Consider the following 22018-nt stretch of genomic DNA (forward strand, 5'->3'; position numbering starts at 1 on the left):
GAAATATAAGGTATCTTTTACCCACGCAGAGTTGAATGATGGCAACCTGTTGGTGTCCATCTGGTTCAGTAGGCATACACCATTCGGTGTCAAGGCCAATGAGAAGTTTGCTTAGTTTATGCTTGTGGATATGCAGTGTATTAGCTATCAGTTCAGTTCAGTTTGGTTTTAAAATTAAATTGGTTCAGTTCGATTTATAATTTTGATAATTTCGGTTAATTGGTTCGGTTCGGTTATTTTCATAAAAAATAAAAAAATCCTAACTGAACCGAAATTATATATATATATATATATCAAGGAAATCAAAGAAATAGAACCGAACCCTAGGATTTAGGTTCGATCAGTTTAAAATCAAACCGAACCCAGTTGGAAATCAAATGCTCAATTTATAAATTTTGGTTTGATCGGTTTAAAATCGAATCGATATTTATCAGTTTGGTTTGGTTCAGTTTTCTCTTATTAATCGGTTTGGTTCGGTTTTTAAAATTTTTTATTTTCAATTTTCTCGGTTTGGAACCGAACTGACCGTTTGCACACCCCTAACAACAACAGCTGCTGTTGTAACTGTTGTGATAATATAATCATCATAGTATTGAATATGGAGAGGAGACAGGACTTGAAGTAATCGCATCTGTATAGTGGATAGTCTTGATTTATATAGACAACAATGAAATAGAAGAAGAAATAGAATATAGACAACAATGAAATAGAAGAAGAAATAGAAGAAGCATGTAAATGAATTGTATAACTTATATGTATCCATAAACAATGAAAAGTCATAATACCTTCTTAGACAGACACATCCATCTATTTAAATTTCAACAGACACTATTGTTTATTTCCAAACAAATTAAATTGACATATTTTCTAACAGATGCGACTGTTTGTATGTAATAGACATATCTATTTATTAACAGACATATCTATTATGGCACATGTCTAATAGATGTAATTGTTTATATATAATAGAAGTGTCCGTTTATTAACAAATACATCTTGTAGTAATTTATTTATGAAAATTAAAATAAAATAATTATTTTATTTAACTTGATAATTATTTACAAAAATAAAAATAAAATAATTATTTTATTTCACACACATACATATTCTGTTCCAAAGATATTTTTGATTTCTTTTCCTTGAAACCATACTACATCTTGTCTAAAGAAATCAGGGAGAATACATTCAATCTGCAAAATCAGGAACAAATGATGTGATGCCATTTCTTGTTACAAAGGCATTTTATATTGAAGATCAGAGAAGTGACATGAGTCTTTGAACTCTGTGGTTTGGTTAACTGATAATGACTTTTTTAAAGAGCTGTAAATGGCATAACCTAATGGATACTATTAAGGGGTTAACAACTTAAGTAGAGGTTTTTCATATAATTATTAGCTTGTACACCTTGTTGTAGTAGCTTTATACTTCATGTTGCCCTTGACCATGTAGTGAGATACTCCAGGAATACGTGTAGTATGCTTCTCCCTTTAACACATGAACTTGTGAAAATAAAATAATTAATTTTATTTTTATTATTTTATTTTCATAAATAAATCTTAACAGTTGTGTCTATTAATAAATAGATGTGTCTGCTTATAAATAGACATGTCTATTAAAAACAGACAGTCATATCTGCTCAGAGATGTGCCTATTTAATTAATTTTGAAAATGAACAATCATGTCTGTTGGAATTTAAAATAAAAACATGTGTTTGCCTATAGAGGTGCCATGACCCTTATGGCTAAGTTGTTCAATTTCTATTGATTGATGGAAACTCTATTGTTTTCTATATAAATGAACCCTTTTAGCAAACTACTTCATGTTCTGTCTCTTCTCCTTAACAATGTCTTTTGCAGGTCCTTCCTCCATACATGATATTCAATACTATGGTGATCATATCTTCACAACCGTCACAGCAACAGCTGCTGTTGTCGATGAATGGATAGCTAATACAATGCATATCCACAAGCGTAAACTGAACAAACTTCTCATTGGCCTTGACACCGAATGGTGTATGCCTACTGAACCTCATGGACACCAACAGGTTGCCATCATTCAACTCTGTGTGGGTAAAAGATGCCTTATATTTCAACTTTACCATGCAGAAAATATCCCACCATCTTTGATCCAATTTCTTGGGAACAAGAAATTCAAATTTGTTGGTAAAGAGGTGCATAATGATGCTGATAAACTATTTGAAGATTATGAACTGCATGTGGCTCATACAAAAGATGTAGGTTACTGGGCGGCCAATAAATATCACGACACAGTCTATCGAGGGATGGGATTGAAGGCTTTAGTGCTTGATTTGCTTCAGAAAGTGATTCCCAAGCCAAAAAAAATCACAATGAGTGAATGGAATGCTAAGGAGCTTACAATTGAACAGATAGAGTACGCTTGTCTTGATGCTTTTGTGTCCTTAGAACTTGGAATTTTCTTGAGCAAACCTAGACGAGAAATAATTCAATATCTAGAGAACACATCTCCGAAGAAAATTGTAAATCTTACTCTTGAATCTGATCAGACCACAGATGATTGCGAGCAACTAGATGAGGAGCTTGACTTGCGGCAGAATTTTGGGAAGTATAAAGAAGATGTGAGAAGGATGAAACCGGCAAGGCAATTGGTGAGCCAAACAAGTCGTAAAAAGAGTCCAAAGATTAAGAAAAGGATGAGCAAAAAGGCAAACTCCAGGCAGGAGCTGGTTGATGAGATGAATGCAATTTCACTTATTAATTGAAATCGTTGTTAATACTAACCTAAAAGAATTTTTTTTGTATACATTTATTCAATTCTACTGGTGATTAATGATTTGAATTTTTCCTCTTTAAATCTTCCCTCAGTGATGCATGGGGTTTTCGGGTTCAGTGACTTTAGATATTGAATTAGGATTTGATGTTTAAATAAATTAGGCTTTGTTTTGTGTTTTTTGGTAAACAAATTTTCACATTTTATTCAAATTTGAGAAGTACATTAGGAGATAAATCTTTAACCACTGAGCTTTCCATGGCCAATGGCTCTGTTGTGCAATGGATTTTGTAGTTGCAAAGTTACTGGGATGTTCTGGAAAGGATGCTTACATAAACTAGCAGAAAAAGCGGGCATTAGAAAAGGGAACAGGCGGCTAGATTTCAAGGCCAAGGGCATTTTGTCTGGGTTTGCATATGTATAAGAGTGCTTTCTGTCAACATCTGAAGCTGATGTTCCTCTCATTCTTTGCCCCCACCATGCTTAGCAAATGATCAAATTTTTGTCCCTTAAGATATGACAAGCAGACATGTAAAGGGTTAGAAAACAAATAAAATGAAGGTTACTGTTAGTTATGGTATAGGCAATTTCTTTTCTTTTAATCTTTCTTTTGTTAACCTGTTATCTCTCCAAATCCACTTCATTTTGCATGTCACCATTAAAACGTGAAATTGTCTCAAAGAGCTTTCGCCGAACATTATGTACTATGAAATCCTACATGAAAGATAACGAATGACTTTCTCAGATCGTTCCAATTATTTCCAAAAGAAACACTCAGTTTCACTTAACCACCACCCCGTAACCTATTTGTACATTATGGCAGAGCTCATAATTAAGAACATTTTGTCAGTTCTCTTAAAAGAAGGATAACGAAATTATATATATATATATATATAAAGTGCTCATAAGTCATGCCTGAGTGTGATCAGTGAAATGTTGCCTTTCTCCTTTCATGCATGGCTGTCTGCCGCTTGAACACTCTTCTTTGTGGTCTATAAATGATCTATCATTTTCAAGGGCAGACAACTTTGCCCATTTCTTATATTCATCACTCAAGTTGAGAATGGCCAGAAATATTGAGCAAGTTCTTCTTCACCAACCAAAGAGTCGCTAATTGCTCCTGCTTGTGAGAGAGAGAGACTATCACACTCATTCACACCCATTAGAAGAAGGGAAAAAATTTTGAGCATGTGTGTACCAGGAAGAGGGATGCTGGCATAATTGCACCTGTTAAAGCTAGCCTGGAACAGACCTCGGCATCAAGAATTTGAGGAGGCAAAATACTTGGGGTGTCCAACACATAAATATTGGGATGGCTGCCAATCTGGAAAATAAAATGTGATTGCAATCATAAAATACAAAATTGCACAGCAAATAAGGGGGAAAATGGGAAATAAAGGTAAGTCAGCAAATTTGTTTCCATTTTTGCAGTGTATTTTTTTTGCAATAAAAAAATAACAATTGCACAGCAAATAAGGGGGCAAATGGGAAATAAAGGAAAGTCAGCAAATTTGTTTCCATTTTTTAAAAATATATTTTTGCAATAAAAAAATAACAAAATTGCTCAGCAAATAAGGAGGAAAATGGGAAAGTCAGCAAATTTGTTTCCATTTTTGCAGTATATCTTTTTACAATCATAAAATAACAAAACTGCACAGCAAATAAAGGGGAAAATGGGACATAAAAGGAAAGTCAGCAAATTTGTTTCCATTTTTCAGAATTTTTTTTTAAATTGAGACTCTTTTGTCCAATATAGGATTGGATTTAGTAGTCTATAAAAGCACGACAAAGTGGCCAATTTAAGAAGTGCATCGAGAGTTGAAGGCCATTAGTGTAGATAGAGTTGAAGGCCATTAGTGTAGATAGAGTTGAAGGCCATTGGTGCTGCGCAGTAGCATGTGTTCTGAGGGTCATCGAAATAGCTAAGATTGTTGAGTGTTTTTTGAGTGATCTTGATGGTAAAAAAAATAATGAGCAGCATTACTTTTTCCTTTTTTTTTGTTTTTTTTTTCCAAGTTTCTAATTCCAAAACCTATAGGATATCCTAATCCTAGTTGATGACCATATATTTCCCCAAGTTTCTTTCATCTGAACTTTCCTACTGATTGATGAAAATTCTAGCGGTGTCTATATAAATCAAGACTAGCTATTATACTGTGAGAACCTATAAGCGACTACTTCAAATTTTGTCTCCTCTCCTTAACAATGTCTTTTGCAGGTCCTTCCTCCATACATGACATCCAATACTATGGTGATCATATCTTCACAACTGTCACAGCAGCAGCTGTTGTTGTCGACGAATGGATAGCTAATACAATGCATATCCACAAGCGTGAACTGAGCGAACTTCTTATTGGCCTTGATACTGAATGGTGTATGCCTACCGAACCAGATGGACATCAACAAGTTGCCATCATTCAACTATGTGTGGGTAAAAGATGCCTTATTTTTCAACTTTATCATGCAGATGATATCCCACCATCTTTGATCCAATTTCTTGGGAATAAGAAGTTCAAATTTGTTGGTAAAGGAGTATGGAATGATGCTTGTAAACTATTTGAAGATTATGAGCTGCTTGTGGCTCATACAAAAGATGTAGGTTATTGGGCAGCCAAGAAATATCATGATAGAGACTATCGAAAATTGGGATTGAAGGCTTTAGTGCTTGATTTGCTTCAGAAAGTGATTCCCAAGCCCAGAGAAATCACAATGAGTGAATGGAATGCTAAAGAGCTTACAATTGAACAGATAGAGTATGCTTGTCTGGATGCTTTTGTGTCCTTAGAACTTGGAATTTTCTTGAACAAACCTAGACAAGAAATAATCGAATATCCAGAGAACACGCCTTCCAAGAAAATTATACATCATACTCTTGAATCTTATCGGGCTACAGATGATTGCGAGCAACTAGATGAGGAGTTGAGGCAGAGCTTTGGAGAGTTTAAAGAAGATGTGAGAAGGATGAAACCAGCAAGGCAATTGGTAAGTCAAACAAGTCGTAAAAAAAGTCCAGAGACCAAGAAAAGAATGAGCAGAAAGGCAGACTCCAGGCAAGAGCTGGTTGATGAAATGAATGCATGTTTCAGCAGAGCTTTGGAGAGTTTAAAGAAGATGTGAGAAGGATGAAACCAGCAAGGCAATTGGTAAGTCAAACAAGTCATAAAAGAAGTCCAGAGACCAAGAAAAGAATGAGCAGAAAGGCAGACTCCAGGCAAGAGCTGGTTGATGAAATGAATGCATATTTCAGCTCCTAATTTTTTTTTTTTGGAAAATATTTCATCTTCTAATTGAAGTCGTTGTTTATTTTTAAAATTTTAATTTTTCAAGTAGCAGTTAAGTGATACAAACATAAAAGAAAATTCAATTTTATATTTACCTTGTTTTTGCCTATACAAACTACTTCTCAGCAGCAAAAAAAACTAAGCTTCAAATCCAATTTGTGAAAAAAAAAATTGAACTCAATAAAATTGCACTGTGCCCGATATGGTGATGGGCGGACTGAATTCAACACGAGTTGCTTTCCCCTCTGAGAACAATCGAGGCAGTGTGTTGGCTTCCTTGGGTGCTACTCCCTCTGCGGTCCATATGGTAACATGCGGCCACTCATTTTTTGATACTACTTTTTCGCCATCAACAGAACCCGGTTGTGCTTCTAGGGCAGCCATTTTATCTGTGAAGAGAAGTGCAGTCAATTCTACTGGGACCTTCTGATTGAGAAACAGTCCATAACTTGCTACCGCTGTAACGCCATGACTTCTCTTGTGGGCAAGGGTCAAGTGAGTTTTCTTAAGGTTGTGCTCCAAGTGCTTGTCCTGAAGAAAGGCTTCAACCTTGGGGTTCTTCTGAGCCAACTGATCAAGGAATGTGAAAGTCAATAAGGAGTAAGAACATATATCTATTTCATCCATAAAATATTGACACACATAATCTATACATGAATGGCCAATTCAAGGAGGTCTTAAGCAGAATAAGAGATGGTCAAAAGAGAGAAGGAACAAATAAAGGGCCTTACTGCTCCCATCCAGTCCTAAGGAACTCTATATATTAAAGATCTTGCATATTAATTAAACTGATTTACCAGATGTTTAAAAAAAGAATATTCTTGCTTTTAATTGGGGAAAAAGAAATCCCTATGACCAAGACACAATATTCCTAACATGAATAAGAAAAATCTTCGTTGCAAGCCCAATGTCCCTAGTAACTTGGATGAAAATAAGAATGCAACATCTTTTGCTTACATTGTCGAGGGAACTACAGATTTCTGGAACTGGCAAATTGATAGCAGCAAAAACAATTGTTCCAAGTTTCCTCCTCTCAATAATTGGTGTTGTGTATTCACCCTTGGCAATTTTTCTTAGCTGTTCCTAATCTTGATTGCATAATCTTGAAATGCCTAATGTCAATATTAGTCTATTCTAGAGTAAATCATATATACAAAATGTAAAGCAAAAATCTGAACAGAAAGCATATAATAGATACACATCTGCCATGTCTGTTGGTGTGAAACCTGTATAGATTTATTCCCTCTTCCAAAATTGACCTCACAGGATCTGGCAGAGGACTCCTGCACAAGCAAAGACGATATGGAAATCACATTGATTAAATGAGAAAGATAGAAACAACGATGTAATTCATCCCACATATGAGAAACCAAGCAAAGATGGTATAACCCATATAGAAGCCCTTGAGCTTTAATGGTGTAAAGAAAAACTATTAAGCCTTTCAACTTTTATTGTGAGTTTTTGACCTATTGGAATCTTGAATTCTTATTTTCACACATCTATTAAATCAAATTTGTTCAACTCGCCCCATGCATGAGTATAAAAATATTGAATAGGCAGTCAATGTCATGATGCCGCATCAGCATATTAAAACTTAATAAATTCATCATACAAACATAAGTTAAAGTAAAATAGAAGTACATTATATATTTACACACTCTCTTTCGATCTATAATCAAACTTTCCTATTTCCCAGTCTTATCATTTTTTTTTAATATAGTTTGTAATCAAATGTTTAACACCAAAGAGCTGATCAGCTGATTTGGATGAATTGAACTTGACAGATTCAGAAAAAAAAAAGGTTCAAGGGCTCAATTGATGTCTCTGTTAAAGTTCATGGGTTTTGATACAGATTATTACTGATTGTTTACTTACTGGAATTCAACAATTATGCCTGGAATTACTATCCCAGAAAAGCAAATTTCCAGGCAAGTGATTATGGCAATATACATTATATTCTTGGTTAGAAAAATAAGTTTTATTGGAATCCACGAATATTGTATTTGGTTAGTTTATAGAAGTGCAAAAAAAAGTGAAATAAAATTCCATAATATTCTGAATATAACTAAATGCATTATATTTGGTCTAAATATTATTATATTTAAGGGCAGGGATGTCAATACTCTATGATTTTATTTATCTGGAAATGTAACTTCCGCCATCTAGGACGGGAAAATTATGGTGGCACCCCACCCAAAGTGCAAGGACGTAAACACCCCAGAATACAACTTTTCCATACAAACCAAATATTGGAAAATATACATTCCAATTTCAAATCTCACTTTCCAAAGCAATTTTGGCAACCATTAAATAGAAATTCATTCTACATTAAAAAACCAAGCAAACGGTCCAAGGTTCAAAGTGCTGAACAGGAAAGTAACACTAAAATGACTAGAGCGTATGCTGACACTAACCCCATGTTTGATGATGATTTATTATGGTTTTATATTGTATGGTATGATTATACTCCTTGTTTGTTTAGATTGTTCCTAAAAAATGCTAGTTCTGTATTGTAAAATGATGGTTTTATTACCATCATTTCACCACAGGTTTAGATTGTTCCTAAAAAATGCTAGTTCTGTATTGTAAAATGATGGTTTTATTACCATCATTTCACCACAGGTTTTCAAACCACCAAATCAGTGGTTTGAGATAGTTTTAAAATTTTATATTCCCCTTTTATACAATAATCATTTATATATTTAAATAATAATAAGGACATTTTAATAATTTTCATATTTATTTTACTATATAATATCATCTAACAAAAAAAAAATTATTAAATCATCCTATACCATACCATTTTTCTAAACATGCTAACAATAAAAATCATATTGTCACAATGTGATACGATACCTTAATAAACCACGGTAATCTAAACTGGGTATAAGGACACAGAAAGCATATATATATATATATGCACTCATAAATTAGCAGAGTTTTAGACATAAGCATGCAGAACTTGCTATCAATAAACCACTAGCTGATCTCCATGAGAAAGCTATAAGAAAGATACATCAATGCTACTCCATCCTACTAGACTGAGGAAGAGCGGTGGAAATGCCGGTTTTTTCAGTTTGTTTCAGTATGCCCTGTAAACACCACTCCTGGTACATCAAGCCCTTAAAGAGCAACAGCCCTAATAGTAGTCCACGCTAGGTGACGATGCCAACTTTCATTCTTTGAGGTTGTTTGAAACAGCAGTCTCGTCAATAATTGCTTGCATCTTGACATGGAAGTTCCTGCAAAGATGCTTCATAATTTTAAGCTTCTTTGAAGCATGTTAAGTGGTTAGACCATACCTGTGCCATTATATGCTGGTGTTATGTTTTATACATGTAAGAAAATTTGTTGTAGGCTTCCATCATCCATTGATATAAAGTTGAGTTTATTATTTAACAATGTTGTTGTAAAATTCAATTGTTATTTAATAACAGTTCATTTTAAAGCAGGAAATTCTCTCTCAACTTCAGCTTCATCTCTAGTTTGTTCTGTCTTTACAAATGTTAAAAAGAAATGAATTTGCCTAGCATATTTGAAATTGTTGAATCCTCTGACAGGATTGAACAAAAATCTGCACTGACTATGAGAAAAAAGAACAGAAGCCCATAGAACAAAAAGCCCTCCAGCTTGGATCCGAAGGTCAATTAATGAATCTAGTCAATTAAACTAAATGCCAAGCTAACTAATTTCTATGACTTCTATGGACAATTATATGCTCGGAACGGGCAAGATGAAAGAACTCACACCTCATGTGGGGAAATTCTCACACGCCCCTGGTATAAATCCTTCTTTCTTTGTTATATATATATATATATATATATATATATATATATATATATATATATGACTTCAATTGAGACTCGAATTCAAGATTTTACAATTCTAATAACTATTCCAACACCATTGAATTAAAAAATATTTTTAACGAAATACTTACACACTTGTTGTGCATTGCCGTATTGTATGGATATATTTTACTTTTTAAAATTATTAATAGAATAAATAATAAAAATGCAATATTTAAGTTTAAAAAAAATATTTAGAATGTATAAAAATTTAAATTTTAACAACATACCTCATAAATATTTAGTAGAAACTCTTTCTGACCATCAACATGTACTATTTTTACTATAACTTTCAAGGTCTAATGATAGAGATTTATAATAATTTTCAATTTACATTTGCGATGAGGACATAGAGTCCAATGGAGAATCATGTGCTTTACCTAGCCAAAAGCATATTTTACCCCCTTAAACTTTCATAGAAAAATCAATTTGCTTTTTTAATTTAATATTGAATCAATTTGCTCTCTTAATTTAAAAAATTGGATCAAGTTAATACATTTTTATTGAATCAGCTATCTAGTATATTTCATGCAATAATGCACCCGTTAATGATAAAAATGATACAGATGTGGAAAAAAAAAAAAAAAGCAATAATCAGCAACAATTTCTCTCTTCTTTTTCTAACCCTTCTCTTTTCTCTTCTTTCCCTCCTCCTCCCTGTATTTCTTAAAATTACATTTCCTTCTTTTCTTCTTCTTCTTCTTCTTCTTCCTCCTCCTCCTCTCAACAATAAGCCTTTTTGTACCTTGATGGTTGCTTCACTTCGACTACTCTTCCATTTTCAATAGGGTTCTCAATCCATGACTCTACTAGTCTTTAGCAACCTAGTTCAATCGGCTTCCTTTCCAAAATTACCATAATCAAAACCAACACACCCTCCACTTTTTAGGTCTCAAACCCATCCTTATGAAGCAAGTAAGCTCATCACCAAAACCCACCAAACTCTATAGAGGAGTAAAGCAGTTATATTAGGCTAAATGGCCGGCCAAGATCAAATTCCCCAAGAATTGTACTTGACTCTTGCTCGGTAATTTTGAAAGAACTATATTTTTTAAAACAAGATATGCAATGTGCACCAACTTTGCAAATTAAGAAAGACATTGCTCTCTTTCATGATTCTGGGTTCTAATTCTTTTTTGTCTTTTGTTCTAATTGTGTTCCGTTTATTTTCATGGAATGGTCCAACATGTGCGATTGTGGAATAGTTTTTGTTTTTTTGCTTTCTAAAAGTTAAATTTGGAATGGCACAAGTCTTCATGGTTCTGGATTGTGTGTTGAAAGTTTTTGATGGCCACAAAAAAAAAAAAAAAATTTGCAGTTTTGAATCTTTGATCATTTTGTCATATTATATGGTCTGGGGCTCTCTTTGTTTTCTCTTTTCATTTATTAGTGTTTACTCTTGGCTGGATCTCAAGCAAAGTTTTGTGGTAAGGGTAATTACTTGTGCGGCCATAGGAGTTTTTGTGAAAGTTTTATAGTTCCCTTCTTATGTGTCTGCGTTAATGAGGTGTTGCTGATGTTGATGAATCTCATAAGCTATGTTTCCAAGTCAGCAACATGTGAATTTTACTTGTTTTTCCCCCTTTGTAATGTGTTTAATTGATTTAAATTTAAAAGTGTATTAAATTGGTTCAATTTTTAAGTTCAGAGGATAAATTAGTTCAATGTTAAATTGAGGAGACAAATTGACTTTTCTATGAAAGTTTAAGAGATGAAATATGCTTTTGGCCTCTTTATTCATAAGCAAGAAAATTTCAGACTTCAAGTCCCTATAAAATAACATACATGAACCACATTCACAGTCTGCTTCGTTATCATCGTCGCTTCACGCTCTAAGTAGCTCTTTTTGGCTAATATGATGGAAGAGTTCCCACTATAGCACTACAAGTCCATCACCAAACGTGCTTGTCCCAAAAAACTAAAAAACTCCATCAACAAATGCAGATTTTGTCTATCCTGGTAAGCACCCTTGAATTCCTCAATATTGGGTTGCCTAGTTATAATATAAAAAATTATTGCCTAAAATTTTCAACATCCTTGTTTTATTATATATATATATATATATATATATATATATATATATATATATATATATATATGAGCCAGGGAATAAAAAACTAATTCTCTTGAAAAGTCACATGTTAATTATTAGTAATATAAATATTAATAAATTTTATTTAATACATATTAATTATTATTAATAATTAAAATGAACAAAAATGTTAAGCATTACTAAAAGGTCGCATATTAAATAATGGTAATAACAAAATAAAGGTAAAATCAACAAATGAAAAAAATATAATAGAGTGTCACTTATCACCTTTTCACGGAATTAAAGCTACTAACTTCCTAATAAATTTAACATCAAATCCTAATTTAATTTGAAATTGAATTTCCAACAATGCAAGCTAAAATCACTAAACCCCAAAACCCTATGCATTTATGAACAAAAATGGTAATGGTTCAAAATTTAGGGTATAAGCTAAACTGAGGGAAGTATTAAAGGGAAAAAAATTTAAATCACTAATCACCAGTAGAATAGAATAAAAAAAAAATTTAAAAATGAACAATGATTTCAATTAAAAGCTGGAATATGCATTCATCTCATCAACCAGCTCCTGCCTGGAGTTTGCCCTTCTGCTCATTTTTTTTTTCTTGGCCTTTGGACTCTTTTTACGACTTGTTTGGCTTGCCAATTGCCTTGCCGATTTCATTCTTCTCACTTCTTCTTCATACTCTCCAAAACTCTGCCTCAAGTTAAGCTCATCATCTAGTTGCTCGCTATCATTTGTGGTCTGATCAGATTCAAGAGTAAGATTAACAATTTTCTTCGGAGATCTGTTCTCTAGATATTGGATTATTTCTCGTCTATGTTTGCTCAAGAAAATTCCAAGTTCTAAGGACACAAAAGCATCAAGACAAGCATACTCTATCTGTTCAATTGTAAGCTCTTTAGCATTCCATTCACTCATTGTGATTTCTCTTGGCTTGTGAATCACTTTCGGAAGCCCATCAAGCACTAAAGCCTTCAATCCCATCATTCGATACTTTGTCATAATTTTTCTTGGCGCCTAGTAGGCTACATCTTTTGTATGAGCCACATGCAACTTATAATTTTCAAATAGTTTGTAAGCATCATTCCGCACCTCTTTACCAACAAATTTGAATTTCTTGTGCCCAAGAAATTGAATCAAAGATGGTGGGATATCATACGCTTGGTAAAGTTGAAATATAAGGTATGTTTTACCCACACAGAGTTGAATGATGGCAACTTGTTGGTGTCCATCTGGTTCAGTAGGCATACACCATTCGGTGTCAAGGCCAATGAGAAGTTTGCTTAGTTTATGCTTGTGGATATGCAGTGTATTAGCTATCCATTCATGGACAACAACAGCTGCTGTTGTAACCGTTGTGATAATATAATCACCATAGTATTGAATATCATATATGGAGGAAGGACCTGCAAAAGACATTGTTATGGAGAGGAGACAGGACTTGAAGTAGTCGCTTATGTATAGTGGATAGTCTTGATTTATATAGACAACAATGAAATAGAAGAAGCACGTAAATGAATTGAATAACTTATATGTATCCATAAACAAAGAAAACTCATAATACCTTCTTAGACTGAGACATCCATCTATTTAAATTTTAACGGACACTATTATTTATTTCACAACAAATTAAATTGGCATATTTTCTAACAGATGTGACTGTTTATATGTAATAGACATGTCTATTTATTAACAGACACATTTATTATGGCACCTCTCTAATAGATGTAACTATTTATGTATAATAGACATGTCTGTTTATTAACAAATACATCTTATAGTAATTTATTTATGAAAATGAAAATAAAATAATTATTTTATTTAACTTGATAACTATTTACAAAAATAAAAATAAAATAATTATTTTATTTCACACACGTACATATTCTCTTTCAAAGATAATTTTTGATTTCTTTTCCTCGAAACCATACTACATCTTGTCCAAAGAAATCAGGGAGAATACATTCAATCTGCAAAATCAGGAACAAATGACATGATGCCATTTCTTGTTACAAAGGCATTTTATATTGAAAATCAGAGAAGTGAAATGCGTCTTTGAACTCTGTGGTTTGGTTAACTGATAATGACTTTTTCAAAGAGCTGTAAATGGCATAACCTAATGGATACTATTAAGGGGTTAACAACTTAAGTAGAGGTTTTTCATATAATTATTAGCTTGTAAACCTTGTTGTAGTAGCTTTATACTTCATGTTGCCCTTGACCATGTAGTGAGATACTCCAGGAATACGTGTAGTATGCTTCTCCCTTTAACACATGCACTTGTGAAAATAAAATAATTAATTTTATTTTTATTATTTTATTTTCATAAATAAATCCTAACAGTTGTGTCTATTAATAAATAGATATGTCTGCTTATAAATAGACATGTCTATTAAAAACAGACAGTCACATCTGTTAAGAGATGTGCCTATTTAATTAATTTTGAAAATGAACAATTATGTCTGTTAGAATTTAAAATAGAAACATGTGTTTGCCTATAGAGGTGCCATGACCCTTATGGCTAAGTTGTTCAATTTCTTTTGATTGATGGAAACTCTATTGTTTTCTATATAAATGAACCCTTTTAGCAAACTACTTCATGTTCTGTCTCTTCTCCTTAACAATGTCTTTTGCAGGTCCTTCCTCCATACATGATATTCAATACTATGGTGATCATATCTTCACAACCGTCACAGCAACAGCTGCTGTTGTCGATGAATGGATAGCTAATACAATGCATATCCACAAGCGTAAACTGAGCAAACTTCTCATTGGCCTTGACACCGAATGGTGTATGCCTACTGAACCTCATGGACACCAACAGGTTGCCATCATTCAACTCTGTGTGGGTAAAAGATGCCTTATATTTCAACTTTACCATGCAGACAATATCCCACCATCTTTGATCCAATTTCTTGGGAACAAGAAATTCAAATTTGTTGGTAAAGAGGTGCATAATGATGCTGATAAACTATTTGAAGATTATGAACTGCATGTGGCTCATACAAAAGATGTAGGTTACTGGGCAGCCAATAAATATCACAACACAGACTATCGAAGGATGGGATTGAAGGCTTTAGTGCTTGATTTGCTTCAGAAAGTGATTCCCAAGCCAAAAGAAATCACAATGAGTGAATGGAATGCTAAGGAGCTTACAATTGAACAGATAGAGTACGCTTGTCTTGATGCTTTTGTGTCCTTAGAACTTGGAATTTTCTTGAGCAAACCTAGACGAGAAATAATTCAATATCCAAAGAACAAATCTCCGAAGAAAATTGTAAATCTTACCCTTGAATCAGATCAGACCACAGATGATTGCGAGCAACTAGATGAGGAGCTTGACTTGCGGCAGAATTTTGGGAAGTATAAAGAAGATGTGAGAAAGATGAAACCGGCAAGGCAATTGGTGAGCCAAATAAGTTGTAAAAAGAGTCCAAAGATTAAGAAAAGGATAAGCAAAAAGGCAAACTCCAGGCAGGAGCTGGTTGATGAGATGAATGCAATTTCACTTATTAATTGAAATCGTTGTTAATACTAACCTAAAAGAAATTTTTTTTGTATACATTTACTCAATTCTACTGGTGATTAATGATTTAAATTTTCCCTCTTTAAATCTTCCCTCAGTGATGCATGGGGTTTTCGGGTTCAGTGATTTTAAATTTAATTTTTGAATATCCAATTTCAAATTGAATTAGGATTTGATGTTTAAATAAATTAGGCTTTGTTTTGCGTGTTTTGGTAAACAAACTTTCACATTTTATTCAAATTTGAGAAGTACATTAGGAGATACATCTTTAACCACTGAGCTTTCCATGGCTAATGGCTCTGTTGTGCAATAGATTTTGTAGTTGCAAAGTTACTGGGATGTTCTGGAAAGGATGCTTACATAAACAAGCAGAAAAAGCTTGAATCAAAGATTGCAGGGCAATAGAAAAGGGAACAGTCGGCTAGATTTCAAGGCCAAGGGCATTTTGTCTGGGTTTGCAAATGCATAAGAGTGCTTTCTGTCAACATCTGAAGCTGATGTTCCTCTCATTCCTTGCCCCCACCATGCTTAGCAAATGATCACATTTTTGTCCCTTAAGATATGCAAAAACTGTTCTTTTCAAATGAAAAAAAAAGCAACAATCACATTACAAAATGACAAGCAGACATGTAAAGGGTTAGAAAACAAATAAAATGAAGGTTACTGTTAGTTATGGTATAGGCAATTTCTTTTCTTTTAATCTTTCTTTTGTTAACCTGCTCTCTCCTTATGAGTAATTCCTGTGTCGTTACAGTTAGAATGCAAGAGGGTCTAAAGTGTAATGTCCAAGCCTCCCAATACGATACAGATTAAGTAGCTTAGTAGCAACCTTACTACGAGCATTATCCCCTAATTCAATAGGCAAGTGAAAAGCTTCGGTCAAGGTTGTGAATTGCAACTCAATAAGCTTCTCCAAATCCACTTCATTTTGCATGTCACCATTAAAACATGAAATTGTCTCAAAGAGCTTTCGCCGAACATTATGTACTATGAAATCCTACATGAAAGATAACGAATGACTTTCTCAGATCGTTCCAATTATTTCCAGAAGAAACACTCAGTTTCACTTAACCACCACCCCGTAACCTATTTGTACATTATGGCAGAGCTCATAATTAAGAACATTTTGTCAGTTTTCTTAAGAGAAGGATAACGAAATTATATATATATATATAAAAAGTGCTCATAATTCATACCTGAGTGTGATCAGTGAAATGTTGCCTTTCTCCTTTCATGCATGGCTGTCTGCCGCTTGAACACTCTTCTTTGTGGTCTATAAATGATCTCTCATTTTCAAGGGCAGACAACTTTGCCCATTTCTTATATTCATCACTCAAGTTGAGAATGGCCAGAAAATATTGAGCAAGTTCTTTTTCACCAATCAAAGAGTCGCTAATTGCTCCTGCTTTTGTGAGAGAGAGAGAGACTATCACACTCATTCACACCTATGAGAAGAAGGGAAAAAATTTTGAGCATGTGTAGCAGGAAGAGGGATGCTGGCATAATTGCACCTGTTAAAGCTAGCCTGGAACAGACCTCGGCATCAAGAATTTGAGGAGGCAAAATACTTGGGGTGTCCAACACATAAATATTGGGATGGCTACCAATCTGGAAAATAAAATGTGATTGCAATCATAAAATACAAAATTGCACAGCAAATAAGGGGGAAAATGGGAAATAAAGGAAAGTCAGCAAATTTGTTTCCATTTTTGCAGTATATTTTTTTTGCAATCAAAAAATAACAAAATTGCACAGCAAATAAGGTGGACAATGGGAAATAAAGGAAAGTCAGCAAATTTGTTTCCATTTTTTAAAAATATATTTTTGCAATCAAAAAATAATAAAATTGCTCAGCAAATAAGGCGGAAAATGGGAAAGTCAGCAAATTTGTTTCCATTTTTGCAGTATATCTTTTTACAATCATAAAAAAACAAAACTGCACAGCAAATAAAGGGGAAAATGGAACATAAAAGGAAAGTCAACAAATTTGTTTCCATTTTTCAGAATTTAAAAAAAAAAATAAAAGAATAAATATCATAAAAGAATAAATAAAGAAAGAAAGAAAAGCTACATGCCTTCAAGCTGCTGATATCTTTTGTCTCTCCCGGATGTGGACTCACTTTTGCATGCTTCAATTTTCCTTTCTCTAAGAGAATCAATAGTTTGGAACTTAGTCCATTTAAAATTTAGTAGAGAAACAGAGATTTGAGAAGATCATATTACCTGCAGCACTAATCCTTCCAACTTGATGCAAAGAATTGGCTAGAGCCGACTTACCAACGTTAGGAATCCCCACCATCATCATTGTTAAGGTAGAACGAGAATGATCAATGTTCTTCAATCCTTTGATTTGGGCTTGTAAAAAGTTAAGGAACTACAGAAAGCAAACCCTTTATAAATTGCTAATGAAAAGAAAGAAGAAGCATCACAATATGTACCCAAAAAGAAAAAGAAAGAAAGAAAACAAAACAATGCCATTGAAAGTTCTGGAATTTGCAGTCATTTTGATCGGTAGGCATATGCACACTTAAATTCAAACAGAACAAATAAAAGAAATGGTTACCTTTTTGACATTTTCCTTGTTATGAGAATTGATCACATAAGAAATGCAGTTTCGTTGCTCAAAATACTTGATCCAGTCCTATGAATAAACAAAGATAAAGAAAATACTAACACTAGACAGCAAGACAATAGAAAGTTTAGTTGTAGTATCAAACTCCACTATTCCCATTCTCCTAAATAGCTCACAACTGAAGCTTCTCTGGTAAAAGAATTGGCCATGGAATTGTGGAAATGGAAGGGCCTAACTGACCTTGAGGTGGGAGCGATTAGCAAGGTCCATTTTGTTCATCACTATGATTCGGCGAGAGCAAGGCAGATGATTGGTCAATAGCTGACATTCCGAAGACAAAGGAATCTAAAGCCATAAAAAAAATATGTTGAAGACATTTTATCAAACACTTAGCAGTTGGATGAATATTGAGGAAAGAGCAAAGGGACACAAACCCTAGCATCTCTCACTTCAAGAATGAAATCAACCAGTGGGATTCGTTCTGCAATGGCTCGAGAGGCAGCTGCCATGAAAGGAGTGTACCATCCTTTTTCTCTGTTGCTCGCTGCTTTGTTTATAGTATTCCCTATTTCACTTGCTAACATTTTTATGTAGTAATTACTCCCTCTACCATTAAATGCCATTTCTTTATCTTCTTTTCCTTTCCCTTGCGCCAAACACCCTCAACAGAGAGCCACAACTTCCACCAAACAAACAGTTGAAGGGCCTGCGAGTTGGAGAGTAATGTAAAGAGAGCAAGCTAGATTGGGCTAAAGAAAAACCCAAATAGGACGAAAGCATGTGACTTCAAAATACGACATCGTGTTGTGTGCTTTAGACCCGTCCTATCCCCAGGCGTTTTTTCACTAGTATAGAATATCCGGTATTGCCATCGAAATCTGTAGTGGTTTATGTTATTGGGAAGCTTTTCGATCGAATAAGATTTACTCTTGGCCTGGATTGCGTTAATAAATCAAGAAATTGCAGGTATGCAATGTACACGTTTGTTAAAATGCTTAGCAGAAACGGTTACACTTCGCTGCTGTTTAACATTTAGCTCTCTTTTCTCCCACTCGGTTGTGTATTTTTAGGGAGTCTTTTCACGATGATGTTCATAAAAAGTTTGCTCTCAAGGACTGTCCCCTATGCCAGATGCTTTTCATGGACAGCTCCAAGTGTGCTTCAAACTGGAGACATTTTAAGGCAAACAAGAGTATTCTCAAATGAAGATGTTATAGAATACTCAAAGGTGAGTCATGACTCAAACCCTCTTCATTTTGATGCTGAATCTGCCAGGAATGCTGGCTTCGAGGATCGGGTTGTTCATGGAATGCTTGTTGCTGCACTGTTTCCTCGGATTATTGCATCCCATTTTGTAAGTTTGGCGCCCTTTACTTCAATTTATTGATTCCATTCTCTACTGATAAATGGGCTAGGTGAAAATAACCTCTTGAGACATGAGAAGATAAATAGCTTAAAGATCTATGTTCGGTCTCTATTAGTGGTTTATGAAGAATGTCTGAGTTCTATAATTTAATGCCACTTTGCAGCCTGGAGCTGTTTATGTTTCTCAAAGCTTGCATTTTAAGAGTCCTGTGTATATTGGAGAAGAAGTTCTTGGTGAGGTACAAGCTATCAGTATAAGAGAAAACAAGAAGAGATACATGTAAGCTTGCATTACATAACCCTTTTGTAGAAGTGAAGTTGGGTAATGATAATTGACTTGATGTTTTGTTGTGTTACTTAGAGCGAAATTCGCAACAAAGTGCTTCAAGAAGGGTGATCTTCTCATTATTGATGGTGAGGCTATGGCAATTTTACCAACTCTAGCTGTGGAAAAGATCCATCAAATGGACTGAAAGAAGCTAGTGTGAAATCACAGGTAGTTCAAGAATTTTGAAGATAATGTTCATGGATTAATTTCCTATCTTAGAGTTATAGCTAACTTCACTGAGCTATTATCTTCGTTAAAAATGCCCGTAATACATTGTTGAAATTATTGGAAGCAATAATATGCTGTTTCTGCCCTTCTAAACTTAACTGGTCTGTGAAGCACACATCAAATAATTGTGCTTCTAGGGCAGCTATTTTATCTGTGAAGAGAAGTGAAGTCAAATTTACTGGGACCTTCTGATTGAAAAAGAGTCCATAACTTGCTACAGCTGTAACGCCATGACTTCTCTTGTGGGCAAGGGTCAGGTGAGCCTTTTTAAGGTTGTGCTCCATGTGTTTTCCTGAAGAAAGGCTTCAACCTTACCTTGGGGTTCTTCTGAGCCAACTGCTTGACGAATGTGGAAGTCAATATGGAGTAAGAACATATATTTCTATTTCATCCATAAAATAATGACATCCAGTCCTATGGAACTCTTTACAACGTGAACAAGTAAATTCTTCGTTGCAAGCCCAATGTCCCTAGTAACATGGAAGAAAATAAAACTGAGACATCTTTTGCTTACGTTGTTGAGGGAACTAGAGATTATTGTTGCAAATTCAAGGCTAAATAGAATAAGGATTTTAGTTAAACTTATATGGGAAGATTTAAATTGGAATCAAATTAGGAAGGAAAAAAAATCCTTTAAATTCGGTAAACTCGGAATGAGAATGGGATTTTAGATTTGCAGTCCAAATTGGGACTCTTTTGTCCAATATAGGATTGGATTTAGTAGTCTATAAAAGCACGACAAGGTGGCCAATTTAAGAAGTGCATCGAGAGTCGAAGGCCATTAGTGTAGAGAGAGTTGAAGGCCATTAGTGATGCGCAGTAGCATGTGTTCTGAGGGTCATCGAAATAATTAAGATTGTTGAGTGTTTTTTGAGTGATCTTGATAGTAAAAAAAATAATGAGCAGCATTACTTTTTCCTTTTTTTTTTTGTTTTTTTTTTCCAAGTTTCTAATTCAAAACCTATAGGATATCCTAATCCTAGTTGATGACCATATACTTCCCCAAGTTTCTTTCATCTGAACTTTCCTACTGATTGAAGAAAATTCTAGCGGTGTGTATATAAATCAAGACTAGCTATTATACTGTGAGAACCTATAAGCAACTACTTCAAATTTTGTCTCCTCTCCTTAACAATGTCTTTTGCAGGTCCTTCTTCCATACATGACATCCAATACTACGGTGATCATATCTTCACAACTGTCCCAGCAGCAGCTGTTGTTGTCGATGAATGGATAGCTAATACAATGCATATCCACAAGCGTGAACTGAGCGAACTTCTTATTGCCCTTGACACTGAATGGTGCATGCCTACACCCTTGACACTGAATGGTGCATGCCTACCGAACCAAATGGACACCAACAAGTTGCCATCATTCAACCATGTGTGGGTAAAAGATGCCTTATTTTTCAACTTTATCATGCAGATGATATCCCACCATCTTTGATCCAATTTCTTGGGAATAAGAAGTTCAAATTTGTTGGTAAAAAAGTATGGAATGATGCTTGTAAACTATTTGAAGATTATGAGCTGCTTGTGGCTCATACAAAAGATGTAGGTTATTGGGCAGCCAAGAAATATCATGAGAGAGTATCGAAAATTGGGATTGAGGGCTTTAGTGCTTGATTTGCTTCAGAAAGTGATTCCCAAGCCAAGATAAATCACAATGAGTGAATGGAATGCTAAAGAGCTTACAATTGAACAGATGGAGTATGCTTGTCTCGATGCTTTTGTGTCCTTAGAACTTGGAATTTTCTTGAACAAACCTAGACAAGAAATAATCGAACCCAGAGAACACGCCTTCCAAGAAAATTATACATCATACTCTTGAATCATATCGGGCTACAGATGATTGCGAGCAACCAGATGAGGAGTTGAGGCAGAGCTTTGGAGAGTTTAAAGAAGATGTGAGAAGGATGAAACCAGCAAGGCAATTGGTAAGTCAAACAAGTCGTAAAAAAAGTCCAGAGACCAAGAAAAGAATAAGCAGAAAGGCAGACTCCAAGCAAGAGCTGGTTGATGAAATGAATGCATATTTCAGCTCCTAATTTTTTTTTTTTTGGGAAAAT

At 34.4% G+C, this 22018-nt stretch overlaps 5 protein-coding genes across 10 annotated transcripts; 2 read left to right on the forward strand and 3 right to left on the reverse strand.

The window, feature by feature from the left end:
• Positions 1–1715: 1715 nt before the first annotated feature.
• On the forward strand, positions 1716–2740 carry LOC110635489 (uncharacterized). The gene has a single exon (XM_021784848.2). It carries the CDS (start codon positions 1820–1822, stop codon positions 2738–2740), a length of 921 nt encoding a protein of 306 aa, XP_021640540.2. The 5' UTR covers positions 1716–1819.
• Positions 2741–5957: 3217 nt separating this feature from the next.
• Positions 5958–6847, reverse strand: LOC131180737 (tRNA ligase 1-like). The gene has a single exon (XM_058148275.1). It carries the CDS (start codon positions 6654–6656, stop codon positions 6207–6209), a length of 450 nt encoding a protein of 149 aa, XP_058004258.1. The 5' UTR covers positions 6657–6847; the 3' UTR covers positions 5958–6206.
• A 6101-nt stretch (positions 6848–12948) lies between these two features.
• LOC110635478 (uncharacterized) lies at positions 12949–13350 on the reverse strand. Its single transcript, XM_021784830.2, has one exon. It carries the CDS (start codon positions 13348–13350, stop codon positions 12949–12951), a length of 402 nt encoding a protein of 133 aa, XP_021640522.2.
• Positions 13351–15653: 2303 nt separating this feature from the next.
• Positions 15654–18652, reverse strand: LOC110635486 (DAR GTPase 2, mitochondrial). Of its 5 annotated transcripts, none has more exons than XM_058148272.1 (8): positions 18464–18652; positions 18270–18374; positions 18021–18098; positions 17681–17831; positions 17533–17603; positions 16969–17065; positions 16654–16862; positions 15654–16010 (listed from the first exon to the last, which is right to left on the reverse strand). In XM_058148272.1, exons 1-8 carry the CDS (start codon positions 18650–18652, stop codon positions 15939–15941), a joined length of 972 nt encoding a protein of 323 aa, XP_058004255.1. In that variant the 3' UTR covers positions 15654–15938. The 5 variants fall into 5 exon arrangements, with proteins under 5 accessions (XP_058004255.1, XP_058004256.1, XP_058004253.1 ...); XM_058148273.1 differs by having other exon boundaries at positions 15654–16027; XM_058148270.1 differs by lacking the exon at positions 15654–16010 and adding an exon at positions 16088–16454 and having other exon boundaries at positions 16654–16859.
• Positions 18653–19113: 461 nt separating this feature from the next.
• LOC110635492 (3-hydroxyacyl-[acyl-carrier-protein] dehydratase, mitochondrial) lies at positions 19114–22002 on the forward strand. Of its 2 annotated transcripts, XM_058148274.1 has the most exons (4): positions 19114–19383; positions 19559–19674; positions 19756–19890; positions 21098–22002. In XM_058148274.1, the coding sequence occupies exons 1-3, from the start codon at positions 19114–19116 to the stop codon at positions 19865–19867; spliced, it is 498 nt and encodes a 165-aa protein (XP_058004257.1). In that variant the 3' UTR covers positions 19868–19890; positions 21098–22002. The 2 variants fall into 2 exon arrangements, with proteins under 2 accessions (XP_058004257.1, XP_021640543.1); XM_021784851.2 differs by lacking the exon at positions 21098–22002 and having other exon boundaries at positions 19756–20048.
• The last annotated feature ends 16 nt before the right edge of the window (positions 22003–22018 follow it).

This window comes from Hevea brasiliensis, chromosome 6 (genome assembly GCF_030052815.1).
Source record: "Hevea brasiliensis isolate MT/VB/25A 57/8 chromosome 6, ASM3005281v1, whole genome shotgun sequence".
NCBI lineage: Eukaryota > Viridiplantae > Streptophyta > Magnoliopsida > Malpighiales > Euphorbiaceae > Hevea > Hevea brasiliensis.

Bases quoted from the DNA above. Each gene is read 5' to 3' on its own strand.
- LOC110635489 (XM_021784848.2), top strand. From the start codon at position 1,820: ATGTTCTGTCTCTTCTCCTTAACAATGTCTTTTGCAGGTCCTTCCTCC.
- LOC131180737 (XM_058148275.1), bottom strand. From the start codon at position 6,656: ATGGATGAAATAGATATATGTTCTTACTCCTTATTGACTTTCACATTC.
- LOC110635478 (XM_021784830.2), bottom strand. From the start codon at position 13,350: ATGTCTTTTGCAGGTCCTTCCTCCATATATGATATTCAATACTATGGT.
- LOC110635486 (XM_058148269.1), bottom strand. From the start codon at position 18,652: ATGGCATTTAATGGTAGAGGGAGTAATTACTACATAAAAATGTTAGCA. The intron at 17,604-17,680 runs GTAATATGATCT...TGATTCTCTTAG, and splicing joins TGGAAGGATTAGTGCTGCAG to AGAAAGGAAAATTGAAGCAT. The intron at 17,066-17,532 runs GCATGTAGCTTT...TTTATTTTCCAG, and splicing joins AAGATATCAGCAGCTTGAAG to ATTGGTAGCCATCCCAATAT.
- LOC110635492 (XM_058148274.1), top strand. From the start codon at position 19,114: ATGATGTTCATAAAAAGTTTGCTCTCAAGGACTGTCCCCTATGCCAGA. The intron at 19,384-19,558 runs GTAAGTTTGGCG...GCCACTTTGCAG, and splicing joins GGATTATTGCATCCCATTTT to CCTGGAGCTGTTTATGTTTC. The intron at 19,675-19,755 runs GTAAGCTTGCAT...TGTGTTACTTAG, and splicing joins GAAAACAAGAAGAGATACAT to AGCGAAATTCGCAACAAAGT.